The 13,723-nt window shown below is 41.5% G+C and overlaps 1 protein-coding gene across 1 annotated transcript in view; it reads right to left on the minus strand.

Moving 5' to 3' along the window:
• Positions 1 to 1,290: 1,290 nt before the first annotated feature.
• Positions 1,291 to 13,723, minus strand: part of NDUFV2 (NADH:ubiquinone oxidoreductase core subunit V2) — a 77,350-nt gene continuing 64,917 nt past the window's right edge. Inside the window, exons 7-8 of the mRNA XM_082257366.1 lie at positions 10,350 to 10,426; positions 1,291 to 1,450 (exon numbers count right to left, since the gene is read on the minus strand). Of these exons, the coding sequence (XP_082113492.1) occupies positions 1,357 to 1,450; positions 10,350 to 10,426 (171 nt within the window). The 3' untranslated portion in view covers positions 1,291 to 1,356. The remainder of the gene's footprint in view (positions 1,451 to 10,349; positions 10,427 to 13,723) is intronic.

Below are 13,723 nucleotides of genomic sequence, written 5' to 3' on the forward strand. Positions count from 1 at the left end.
CAACACAGCACTACCACTGTATAGCAGTAAGAGGCAGAAGGAGCCCCAGGCACTCACCACCACCGGTTAGCTCACAACACAGTAAGCTTCTCAGTATCGGTAAAGGGCATGTCTGGCTATTAGCCAGACATGGTCCCAACGGGGGGGGGGGGGGGAGCACAGAGAGGCACCCCCCACCAGACCCATCCCCCTATCCCTAGTGCTGCACCCCAATTCACCTAAGAAAGTTATGTCTGCCCCCAGGGGGGGGGGGGGTAGTGGGTGAGCAGATGGGGGACACAGGCTGCAATAGACCACCGAGCTGGGAGGAGGGGAGACGTGATTGGGAAGGAGAGGAACCCGGGGGTCCGGCCATCCTAGGGAGAAGGACCCACGTCCTCCCCAAAACCCTCCAGGGATAGGAGGAGGGACAGCTCCTTACCACACCAGGAACAGGGTGGGCACCGCTCTGGACAGGACACCGCTCCATCATAATGTGGGTGCTGTCAACCAGGAGGAAACACTGCAACTCAGGCCGAAGCCAGTTCGTATGTGCCCATGCGAGACGTTTAACTTGCAGACCAGCCCCCATCCAGTGGGGCTATGTCGCGGCCGACCTAGCGTGAAGCTGCGGTCTGCAGCTGATAGTAGATTCTCACAGGAACAAAATAATAAAAGGAGAAAATTCCATTTAAAAAGAAAGAAAAAAAAGCTAGGACCAGAGATCCCAGCAAGGACCTAGGTCCTTACTCCTGACTAGGCAGAAAAAAAACTGAATACCTATAGCATGAAGTGGGAGTATACCCCTTGGGACTGCCCCATAGGCATGCTCAAGCTTTCCTCTGCCTAGTGTCCTATTCCTGTAGGGGGCAGCATAAACCTACGGTCATGAAGATGAAGAGCTGTGTCCGTCAATGAACCAAAGAGAAAAAAAAAATAATTTATAGGGCACTTTAGTGTTCCTAGGTAGCTATGCTCACTCCATCTATGGAGGAAGTCATGGTTGTCACGCAGGCTGCACTTCAAACATGTCTGCTTTTGTTTATACTAAATCATTTTTAGAAGGCGAGGTCATTATTGGTGTCTATACTTTCTTAGCACAAGTTTACATCACGGGTAGAAGGGATAGTAGTAGTACCTGTTAGGGTGAAGTTGTAAATTGGGAGCATGGATGCTTACATGACATTTACAATTATTTCGGTGTCAATCCAAATAAAGTATTGCTCCTGGCTCCCATCACCAAAAAGCGACATACAGATTCTACCATTGCCAATATAATGCAGTGCATATAAACAGACTATACAACACATATTGGAGCAAAACAGTTTTATTTATGTGTAGAACAGTTAAGCTTTGCAGTTAAATTACACAGTAATTTTAGAGGTCTGCACGCACACCAAATCCTGGTCCTTTTGGGGGTCCAGTCAGAGAGGTAAGTCCTCCAGCAGGTTCACATGAGAAACGCCCATTCCTTAATGTAATTAAAAAGATAAAATTGATCAGTATACTCTTCTATGATATATAGGAATGCATTATTGTGCAGTAATTTTATTATATATATAAAACATTTTTTTTCTTTTTTACACACACACTGGATATAAAAAGTCTACACACCCCTGCTAAAATGTCAGGTTTCTGTGATGTAAAAAAATAAGACCACCATAAATAATTTCAGAACTTTTTCTACCTTTAATGTGACCTATAAACAGAACAACTCAGTTGAACAACAAACTGAAATCTTTCAGGTGGAGGGAAGTAAATATAAATAACTAAAATAATATGGTTGCATAAGTTTAAACACTTTGTTAAAGCACCTTTTGATTTTATTACAGCACTCATTCTTTTTGGGTATCATTTATCAGCATGGCACATCTTGACTTGGCAATATTTGCCCACTTTCTTTGCAAAAAAACACTTCAAATCTGTCAGATTGCGAGGGCATCTCCTGTGCACAGCCCTCTTCAGAAAACCCCCCCCAACAGATTTTCAAATCGGATTCAGGTCTGGGCTCTGGCTTAGTAATTTCAAAACCTAAATCTTCTGGTGAAGCCATTCCTTTGCGAATTTGGATGTATGATTGGGGTCCTTTTCATGTTGAAAGAAGAAGTTCCTCTTCATGTTCAGCTTTCTAGCAGAAGCCTGAAGGTTTTGTGCCAATATTGACTGGTATTTGAAACTCTTCATAATGCCCTCTACCTTGACTAGGGCCCCTGTTGAAGCTAAAGAAAAACCGCCCCAAAGCATGCTGCTGCCACCACGCTTCACTGTGGGTATGGTGTTCTTTTGGTGATGTGCAGTGTTGTTTTTGCGCCAAACATATCTTTTGGAATTATGGCCAAAAAGTTCAACCTTCATTTCGTCAGACCATAACCTTTCCCACATGCTTTTGGGAGACTTCAGATGTGTTTTTTGCAAAATTTAGCTGGCTTGGATGTTTTTCTGGAGATTGTTATCACATGTACCACACAGCCAGTACTCGCCAGATATTCATGCAGCAACTTTAATGTTGCTGTAGGCCTCTTGGCAGCCTCCCTGAGCAGTTTTCCTCTCTTCTTTTTATTAATTTTGGAGGGACGTCCACTTCTTGGTAATGTCACTGTTGTGCCATTTTTTCTTCACTTGATGACTGTCTTCACTGTGTTCCATGGTATGTCTAATGCCTTGGAGATTATTTTGTACCCTTCTCCTTTTAACAAGGAGATCCCTCTGATACTTTTGGAAGCTCTCGGCAGACCATGGCTTTTGGTGTGGGATGTGACTACTAAGAAAATCTCAGGAAGAACTACTAGAACAGCTAAACTTTATTTGGAGTTAATCAGAGGCACTTTAAATGAAGGAAGGGGTGTACTGACCATTTAACATGTGTTTGAAAGTGATTGCTTGATTCTGAACACAGCTACATCCCCAGTTACAGGAGGGTGTGCACGCTTATGCAACCACATTATTTTAGTTTTTTATTTTTAAAATTGAAGGCATACTGAACCAGCATGGCTACCACAGCATCTTGTAGCGGCATGCTATTCCATCCAGTTTGCGTTTAGTTGGACCATCATTAATTTTTAACAGGACAATGACCCCAAACACACCTCCAGGCTGTGTAAGGGCTATTTGACCAAGGAGGAGAGTGATGGGGGTGCTGCGCCAGATGACCTGGCCTCCACAGTCACCGGACCTGAAACCAATCGAGATGGTTTGGGGTGAGCTGGACCGCAGAGTGAAGGCAAAAGGGCCAACAAGTGCTAAGCATCTCTGGGAACTCCTTCAAGACTGTTGGAAGACCATTTCAGGTGACTACATCTTGAAGTGTGATTCTACAATTTTCATAGTCATGAAAATAAAGAAAACTCTTTGAATGAGAAGGTGTGTCCAAACTTTTGGTCTGTACTATATTATATATATATACACACATATACATACATATACACACACACATATATACATACATACATATACACACACACACACACACAGTGAAACTCATATTTTATATTGATGAGTTACTTACAGAGTGATATATTGCAAGCATTTCTTTCTTTTCATTTTGATTATGGCTTACAGCTAGTGGAAACCTAAAAATTCAGGACCTTGATTTCCAAATGAAATGCAAAATTTTCCACAGTCAGTGATGATTCGGTGAGCCATGTCATCTGCTGGTATTGGTCCACTGTTTATCAAGTCAGTGCAGGCCTCTACCAGGAAATTCTAGAGCACTTCATGCTTCCCTCTGCTGACCAGCTTGGACTTGGCACCTGCCCACACTGCCAAAAGTACTAATACCTGGTTTAATGATCATTGTATCCCTGTGCTTGATTGGCCAGCAAACTCGCCTGACCTAAACCCCATAGAGAATCTGTGGGGTATTGTCAAGAGGAAGATGAGAGACATTAGACCCAACAATTCAGAAAGTCACTATCAAAGCAAGCTGGGTTTCCATAACACCTCAGCAGTGCTGAGTTCTTCCATGCCACACTGATGCAAAAGGAGCCAAGTATTGAGTGCATACTATGGTATAAACAAATGTGAGACAGATCATTTGGGAGGAACCAGATATCTATCTATCTATCTATCTATCTATCTATCTATCTATATATATATATATATATATATATATATATATATATATATATATATACATACACACATACATGCATACATAGTGGGGAATCAAAAGTGTGGGCACCCCAGGTAAAAATTTGTATTAATGTGCATAAAGAAGCCAAGGAAAGATGGTCAAATCTCCAAAAGGCATCAAATTACAGATTAGACATTCTTATAATATGTCAACAAAAGTTAGATTAGATTTTATTTCCATCATTGACCCTTTCAAAATTACAGAAAACAAAGAAATGGCATCTGCAAAAGTTTGGGCACCCTGCAGAATTTATAGCATGCACTGCCCCCTTTGCAAGGCTGAGACCTGCCAGTGTCACGGATTGTTCTCAATCATCGTCTGGGAAGACAAGGTGATGTCAATCTCAAAGGTTTTAAATGCCCAGACTCATCTGACCTTGCCCCAACAATCAGCACCATGGTATCTTCTAAGCAGTTGTCTAGAAAACTGAAACTGAAAATAGTTGACGCTCACAAAGCTGGAGAAGGCTATAAGAAGATAGCAAAGCATTTTCAGATGTCAATATCCTCTGTTCGCAATGTAATTAAGAAATGGCAGTCATCAGGAACAGTGGTACACTATTCCACTATAAAGAGATACTTGTACAAATATGGTCTTCATGGAAGAGTCATCAGAAGAAAACCTCTTCTACGTCCTCACCACAAAAATCAGCGTTTGAACTTTGCAAATGAACATATAGACAAGCCTGATGCATTTTGGAAACAGGTTCTGTGGACCGATGAGGTTAAAATTGAACTTTTTGGCCGGAATGAGCAATGGTACGTTTGGAGAAGGGGCACAGAATTTAATTAAAAGAACCTTTGTCCAACTGTTAAGCATGGGGGTGGATCAATCATGCTTTGGGGTTGTATTGCAGCCAGTGGCACAGGGAACATCTCACGAGTAGAAGGAAAAATGGATTCAATAAAATTTCAGCAAATTTTGGATGGTAACTTGATGCAATCTGTGAAAAAGCTGGAGTTAAAGAGAGGATGGCTTCTACAAATGGATAATGATCCTAAACACACCTCGAAATCCACGGGGGATTACATCAAGAGGCGTAAACTGAAGGTTTTGCCCCGGCCTTCACAATCTCCTGACCTCAACATAATTCAAAATCTATGGATAGACCTTAAAAGAGCAGTGCGTGACAGACAGCCCAGAAATCTCAAAGAACTGGAAGACTTTTGTAAGGAAGAATGGGCAAAGATACCTCAAACAAGAATTGAAAGACTCTTGGCTGGCTACAAAAAGCGTTTACAAGCTGTGATACTTGCCGAAGGGGGCAGTACAAGACATTAACTCTGCAGAATGCCCAAACTTTTGAAGATGCCATTTTTGTTTTCTGTTATTCTGAAAGTGTAAATGATGGAAATAAAATCTAACTTTTGTTGACATATTATAAGAATGTCTAATCTGTAATTTGATGCCTTTTGGAGATTTTTCCATCTTTCCCTGGCTTCTTTATGCACATTAATACAAATTTTTACCTGGGGTGCCCCAAAAAAAAAAAAAATTATTTATATATACACACACACACACACACATCTCTATATACAGTGCATTACGAAAGTATTCGGCCTACTTGAACTTTTCAACCTTTTGCCACATTTCAGGCTTCAAACAAAGATATAAAACTATTTTTTTGTGAAGAATCAACAAGTGGGACACAATCATGAAGTGGAACGAAATTTATTGGATATTTCAAATTTTAACAAATAAAAAACTGAAAAATTGGGCATGGAAAATTATTCAGCCCCCTTAAGTTAATACTTTGTAGCGCCACCTTTTGCTGCGATTACAGCTGTAAGTCACTTGGGGTATGTCTCTATCAGTTTTGCACATCGAGACTGAAATTTTTGCCCATTCCTCCTTGCAAAACAGCTCGAGCTCAGTGAGGTTGGATGGAGAAATCGTTGGTGAACAATAGTTTTCAGTTCTTTCCACAGATTCTCGATTGGATTCAGGTCTGGACTTTGACTTGGCCATTCTAACACCTGGATATGTTTATTTGTGAACCATTCCATTGTAGATTTTGCTTTATGTTTTGGATCATTGTCTTGTTGGAAGACAAATCTCCGTCCCAGTCTCAGGTCTTTTGCAGACTCCATCAGGTTTTCTTCCAGAATGGTCCTGTATTTAGCTCCAACCATCTTCCCATCAATTTTAACCATCTTCCCTGTCCCTGCTGAAGAAAAGCAGGCCCAAACCATGATGCTGCCACCACCATGTTTGACAGTGGGGATGGTGTGTTCAGGGTGATGAGCTCTGTTGCTTTTACGCCAACCATAATGTTTTGCATTGTTGCCAAAAAGTTTGATTTTGGTTTCATCGGACCAGAGCACCTTCTACATGTTTGGTGTGTCTCCCAGGTGGCGTGTGGCAAACTTTAAACAACACTTTTTATGGATATCTTTAAGAAATGGCTTTCTTCTTGCCACTCTTCCATAAAGGCCAGATTTGTGCAGTATACGACTGATTGTTTCCTATGGACAGAGTCTCCCACCTCAGCTGTAGATCTCTGCAGTTCATCCAGAGTGATCATGGGCCTCTTGGCTGCATCTCTGATCAGTCTTCTCCTTGTATGAGCTGAAAGTTTAGAGGGACGGCCATGTCTTTGTATATTTGCAGTGGTCTGATACTCCTTCCATTTCAATATTATCGCTTGCACAGTGCTCCTTGGGATGTTTAAAGCTTGGGAAATCTTTTTGTATCCAAATCCGGCTTTAAACTTCTCCACAACAGTATCTCGGACCTGCCTGGTGTGTTCCTTGTTCTTCATGATGCTCTCTGCGCTTTAAACGGACCTCTGAGACTATCACAGTGCAGGTGCATTTATACGGAGACTTGATTACGCACAGGTGGATTCTATTTATCATCATTAGTCATTTAGGTCAACATTGGATCATTCAGAGATCCTCACTGAACTTCTGGAGAGAGTTTGCTGCTCTTAAAGTAAAGGGGCTGAATAATTTTGCACGCCCAATTTTTCAGTTATTTGTTAAAGTTTGAAATATCCAAAAAATTTCATTCCACTTCATGATTGTGTCCCACTTGTTGATTCTTCACAAAAAATTACAGTTTTATCTTTATGTTTGAAGCCTGAAATGTGGCAAAAAGGTTGAAAAGTTCAAGGGGGCCGAATACTTTCGCAATGCACTGTGTATATATATATATATATATATATATATATATATAAATAAAATATATCTCTATCTCATCTATCTCTCTCTCTCTATACATACATACATATATACATACACACACATCTCTATCTATCTATATCTATATATCACGCTCCTAGGTAGGTGCTAGGAAGAAGCATATCGGTGGCCCTGTGTGCATATCAGGAGGGCCTGATCATTTTGTTAGGCTGTCATCTGCTTCCCAGGGTGTCTGTTGAGTCTGGGGAGTCTCCCCACTGTGTCCAATGAGGGTTCTTATTGGACAGTGGAGGAAACCTGACCAATAGCACACCAGGGCTTATATCCATCTCAGAGGGGAGAATCTGCCGCAAAGCATCCTGGGATAGGGTATAAGTCTAAGGGGAGCACATGACGCAGTGTCTTTGGCGGAAAGCATAGTCCAAGGAGGAGGGTGACGGCTGTCTCTCCTCCTGTCAGCGCAAGTGAGTGTGTCCTAGGCGGTCGACCTAGAGGACGGAGGTTGAGCTGGGCTGCAGAGAGGGGTCCAGAGTGCTGTGGACCGAGTGGAGCTGCTGGGCGGAAGTTTTGGGGGAAAAACAGTATTGTGAGTACCCGAGACTGCCCAGGGGTCTGCCTAGGAGAGGGGACCACTCCAGAAGGTCAAGGGGATCCAGAAGCCAGCTAACCTGAGGAGAAGGTTTAGAGAAAGGGGGTGCCAGTGTTGAAGCCCTGAAGATAAGCGAGAGAAATAGGGTGCCAATGTGGACCCTGAAATGTTTAGCAGCGCAGCAGCAGCACACGTAGCTACCTCAGTAAGGAGTGCTTAGGGAGCTAAAGAAAGGACTTCTTTAAGTGAGAAAGCAGTCCAAGGTCAGTTTGGAGTTAACAGGCAGCGTTAGCCAGCGTTGACCGGCATTTAGCCAGCGTCAAGTCAGCGCCAAGAAGCATTTTCAGTTGTCCCTAGCAAATTGTGCATAGTTGAGCCACAGGAGTATCCCACTCATTTCCTTCTTCCATCCAAGTTCTCAAATAAACCTAAAAACCCAAAGATACTGGACTGATCATTGTCTCAGAGCTCACACTTGGAGGAATATGCACAAGAGTACTTTTGTTGCACCCGGGGGCCCAGGGGGACCCATATCCAGCAAAACGGCTGGGAATCCAGATACATAGACAGAGAGATTTTTAAAATAAAAAAAGATTTTGAGAATCGTGATCTTCATTCTAAGCAAAAAAAAAAAAAAAATCAAGATTCTCATTTTGGCCAGAATCCTGCAGCTCTAATAATATATATTTGCAAGACAATCAGTTGTCGATGTGGTGGGGTCTTGGGAAACCCAGGCATCCTGCTGCAAGCCCCTATATGTTTAATTCTGGCTGTCTTTTGCCATGTGGCATTGAGGATACGATTTCTTACAGGTGGCGATAGTAAGACATAATGGATTATCTGTCCTTAACAGATGAATAGATCCCATTTGCGGATAACTTTGATAGTCCTGGACTTGAACAAATTGATCTAATATAGTTTTCTTTTGTCCCTCTTTTTCCTGTGCATCTACAGTGGGATGTGATAGACTACCTCTGTCACAGCTGGGAGCCTCTGCGCACTCCTGGATAAGCAATAACTTGTGGGAACCTGCAGTATTTGATGCACATATTCTTTTCTGGTCTCCCCCTAACTGGAACATATCTGACAAATTTTGCAGATTTTTTCATTTTACTTCTTGTGGTAGGCATCTTACCATTTTTTATTTTTACTTTTTTCTCTCTCTTCCCTGCCATGTATATTGGATCTATGAGTATTTTGTTTCTGTATTGTATATTAATATATATATATATATATATATATATATATATATATATATATATATATATATATATATGCACTTTTGATGTGTAGGTTTTTATTTTTTTTATATGTATATAATAGGAATATGTGAAGTATATGCGGACAACAAAAGTCCTGAAGAAGCGGAATACTCAGACCGTGAAACATGTTGGCATATTGTACCTTTATCCATTATACACTACTGGTTAGAGGTATATTGTTTTAGGGGCCTTTCTTCTCTTTGGCCCTGGATATAGTATGGCTATGTACATGAATTTGGTTGTTTAATAAAAACATTTTTTGTACTTTTTAATAAAGACATCTGTGTTGCAATTGCATACTTTTTGTAAGGTACCATTCACGTGCACATCTGTTGGGGGGTTCGATTACGCTTCTCCTCTCCCTCCCCCCTTTCTTTTTTGAGTGCATACTATACTGTAAATTGACATCATTTTCAGTAAGCCAACATTGCTGTATTAAAAAATGTTTTTTTATTGGTCTTATGTAATATTCTAATTTTCTGAAATACTGAATTTTGGGTTTTCACTAGCTGTAAGCCGTAATCATCAAAATTAAAAGAAAGAAATGCTTGGAATATATCACTCTGTGTGTAACGCATCTATATAAAATGAGTTTCGCTTTTTCAATTGAATTACTGAAATAGTTTAACTTTTCGATATTCTAATTTTATGAGATGCACTTGTATGTATAGGTGTGTGAATATATTTCGTTATAGTAAACCTCTACAATAGCAATGTTTTCAAGACCATCTCCTGAATAGTGAAGCATACCTTACTGTACCTTCGTACTGGTGCTGGATGACCTTTCATACTCTAATCTGATAATTAGCAGCAGAAGTGCTGCATGTTCAACATTAAATGTAATTGTGCATCAAGTGCAGTATAGCTTTCAAGAAGGAAGGATGGTATTCCTATGGATAGCCCTATGACTCATGAAAGCCGACACAGCTTACAGCACCGTTTAGCTGAATATTTCTATTGTATTTTAAAGGATTTCTCCACAATTAAGGAGAATTCCAAAGCCAGCCAATCTGTTTTTCGACAATACTGAAGTGTTAGAGAGGTCATACAAATAAGCACAAGATAAAATAAGCTATGACAGGAAACAAATAGAAGGTATTTTGAAGGGTGAATGACAGCATGAAACCCTCAATGTTAAAATAGATACCCCTTTGTTCCATCAAGGAGACCAGTTACATCTATATCTGTGATTTACCTAAATGAAATTACTTATTGAATGTGCTAACAATTGGAAGAATGGGTACCTGGGTCCAGGAGTAGGTATTTTCCCAGCTTTTAAGTCATCTATTATACTTTCAATATCCCTCGGCAAAAGATCCTCCTAAAAGATAAAGCCATGAAGTGGGTCAAAAAATATTATAATTTATCATAGAATAGAAAGGAAAAATTACCATGCTAATGGGAAAGGAGGAAAAAGCTGATAACACCACATTTGACAAAATTGCATAAAAGTACAGCGCTAAAAATATGCTTAAAGTGATCATACACTGAACACAATTATAAACGCAACACTTTTGTTTTTGCCCAATTTTTCATGAGTTAAACTCAAAGATCTAAGACTTTCTATGTACACTAAAGGCCTATTTCTCTCAAATATTGTTCACAAATCTGTCTAAGGCCCCTTTCACACATAAGGTCCGTTCAGTTCAGTCACGTCAAAATGTATCCGTTTTTTATCAGTTGTCATCTGTTTTTCATCCGATCCGTTTTTTTGACGGATGAAAAATAGGGCATTCATCCGTTCAAAAAAACGGACATTGACGGAAGCGGATGAAAATGGATGTTAACTGATGATCATCCGTTGTCATCCGTTTTTACATAGAGATACATTGTCCATTTTTCATCCGTCAACAGATGGATGAAAAACGGACAGCATGTGTGAAAGGGGCCTAAATCGGTGTTCGTTAGCACTTCTCCTTTCCTGAGATAATACATCCACCTCACAGGTGTGGCATATCAAGATGCTGATTAGACAGCACGATTATTGCACAGGTGTGCCTTAGGCTGGCCATACACTATACAATTTTCTTTAATTTCCTTTAGATTTACCTTAAATTATGTAGTGCAAGGGCCTGTCTGATTACATACAAATTGAAAGTGTTTAGGTTTGACCCTATATCACATGGTTTTGGTAAATCTAAAGCAAAGTTGAACAAGAAAATTGTATAGTGTATGGCCACAGCCTTAGGCTGGCCACAATAAAAGGCCACTCTAAAATGTGCAGTTTTATCACACAGCACAATGCCACAGATGTCGAAAGAGGGAGCATGCAATTGGCACGCTGACTGCAGGAATGTCCACGAGCTGTTGCCCGTGAAATGAATGTTCATTTCTTTACCATAAACCATCTCCAAAGGTGGTTCAGAGAATTTGGCAGTACATCCAACCCGGCCTCACAACCACAGACCACGTGTAACCACACCAGCCCAGGACCTCCACATCCAGCATCTTCACCTCCAAGATCGTCCGAGACCAGCCCACCTGGACAGCTGCTGCAACAATCGGTTTGCATAACCAAAAGATTTCTGCACAAACCTGTCAGAAACCGTCTCAGGGAAGCTCATCTGCATGCTCGTAGTCCTCATCAGGGTCTCGACCTGACTGCAGTTCGTCGTCCTAACTGCCTTCAGTGGTCAAATGCTCACATTCGATGGCCTCTCGCACTTGGAGAGGTGCTCTCTTCACGGATATATCCCGGTTTTCACTGTACCGAGCATAATGCAGCGTATATGGCACGGGTGTCAAACAGAAGGCCAGCGGGCTGAATCCGGCCCGTCGGACCTTGTCATGTGGCCCGCAGCAGCCCCTGGCCGCCAGCACCGGCTCTCACCCACTTTTCCTGCCGGCTGCCAGTAATTGGGTGGGGGGGTGGTATGGTAGGGGGGCAATAGTTAGGTGGGTGGTGGTCTTGTAGTGGAGGGAACATTAGTTGGAGGGGTGAGCTGGTAGTGGGGGGTGGGAGTTAGTTGGGGGGTGGTCTGGTATTGGGGGGCAGTAGTTGTGGTGGGGGTCTGGCAGTAGTGGGGGGGCATTAGTTGGTGTGGTAGGGGTCTGTCAGTGGGGAGTGATGGGGCAGATCCCTGCAGCCACTGACAGCGTCACTCACAGGGGGGGTAGGATAGGACCAGATCCGACAGAAGAACTGTTACTGGAGCCAAATACAAACGTCCGCCTACACAGGTACTAAAGCTGAATACAAAGGGAGGAAACTGCTTAGCAGAGATGTGGGGAAGCTTTGGGAATGGTGGGCTGTGGGGGCAGATCTGTGCAGATGTGGGGGATGGGGGAAAGTGGTGGGTGCAGAAGAGCCAAGGAGGAGGGGTGGAAAAGAGATGTTGCACACTGTGCACAGTGCACCCCTGCACATTGTGCATAGCGTACCCCTGAACCCTGCACTCTGTGCGTAGCGCACCCCTAAACCCTGCACTGTGCGTAGCGCACCCCTGAATCCTGCATGTAGCTCACCCATGAATCTTGCACTCTGTACACGGGGCACTCTTGATTCCTGCACTCAGTACATAGCGCAACTCCTGAACTCTGCATGTAGGGCACCCCTGAATCCTGCACTCTGCACATAGCACAACCCTAAACCCTGCACTCGCTAAATAACGCACTTTTGAACTTTGCATTCTGAACGTAGAGCAGCTCTGAACCCTACCTCTGTTCACAGCACACCCCTGAACTCTGAGCTAATTATTACTTAAATTAAAAACCAGAAATAGTTAAATGCAGAGGCAATTATTTAATATGATAAAGGGTAAATACAGTTTTCGATATACAATTGGCCCCTCGAGGAAAACCATATTGCTGATGCGGCCCCAGATGAATTTGAGTTTGACACCCTGGTGTATGGCGTTGTGTGGGTGAGCGGTTTACTGATGTCAAGGTTGTGGATCAAGTGGCCCATTGGTGGCGGTGGAGTTATGGTATGGGAAGGCGTAGGTTATGGACAGAGATGTATAGTAACGAAGTAGAACTACTTAAGTACTGTACTTAAGTACCGAAATGCGGTATCTGTACTTTCCTAGAGTAGAATTTTTTTCTCCTACTTCTACTTTTACTTCACTACATTTTTTCGATGATTTCGATACTTCTACTCAAGTATTTTTTTTTTGTGCTGCATAGTTACTCGTTACTTTTAAAAAAATTACCACTGCCAGAACAGTAGATGGCAGGTTGCATAAAGCTCAAAAAAATGTGTATAATGTCATTTGTAAATCAGCGCATACGAAAATAAAGGCTGTGTATAATAAAAGCTGCTATACCAAATCTTTCCAATAAAAAGAAAATATGAAACAAACAAATAAATGGTGCTACAGCGCTTAAAGTGCATCAAGAAACTACTAACAAACACAGGTTAATCATTTGAATAAATCATTTGAAATAATAAAAACAATATGATGTTCATACTTTTGACTTCTTTCTTTAATAACTACATAACACAGTACTTGTACTTCTACTTTCAGTACTTGAGTAGAATTTTTTTTTCAAAACTACTGGTACTTTTTACTTTTAGTACTTAAGTAGCAAATTTTTTGAAAAAACTACTTGCAATACTTAAGTAAAAAAAATGTTGAATACTTTAGTACTTCTACTTAAGTAACTTTTTCTGCGAGCA

The sequence above is a fragment of the Pelophylax lessonae genome, assembly GCF_965119305.1.
Source record: "Pelophylax lessonae genome assembly, chromosome: 5".
NCBI lineage: Eukaryota > Metazoa > Chordata > Amphibia > Anura > Ranidae > Pelophylax > Pelophylax lessonae.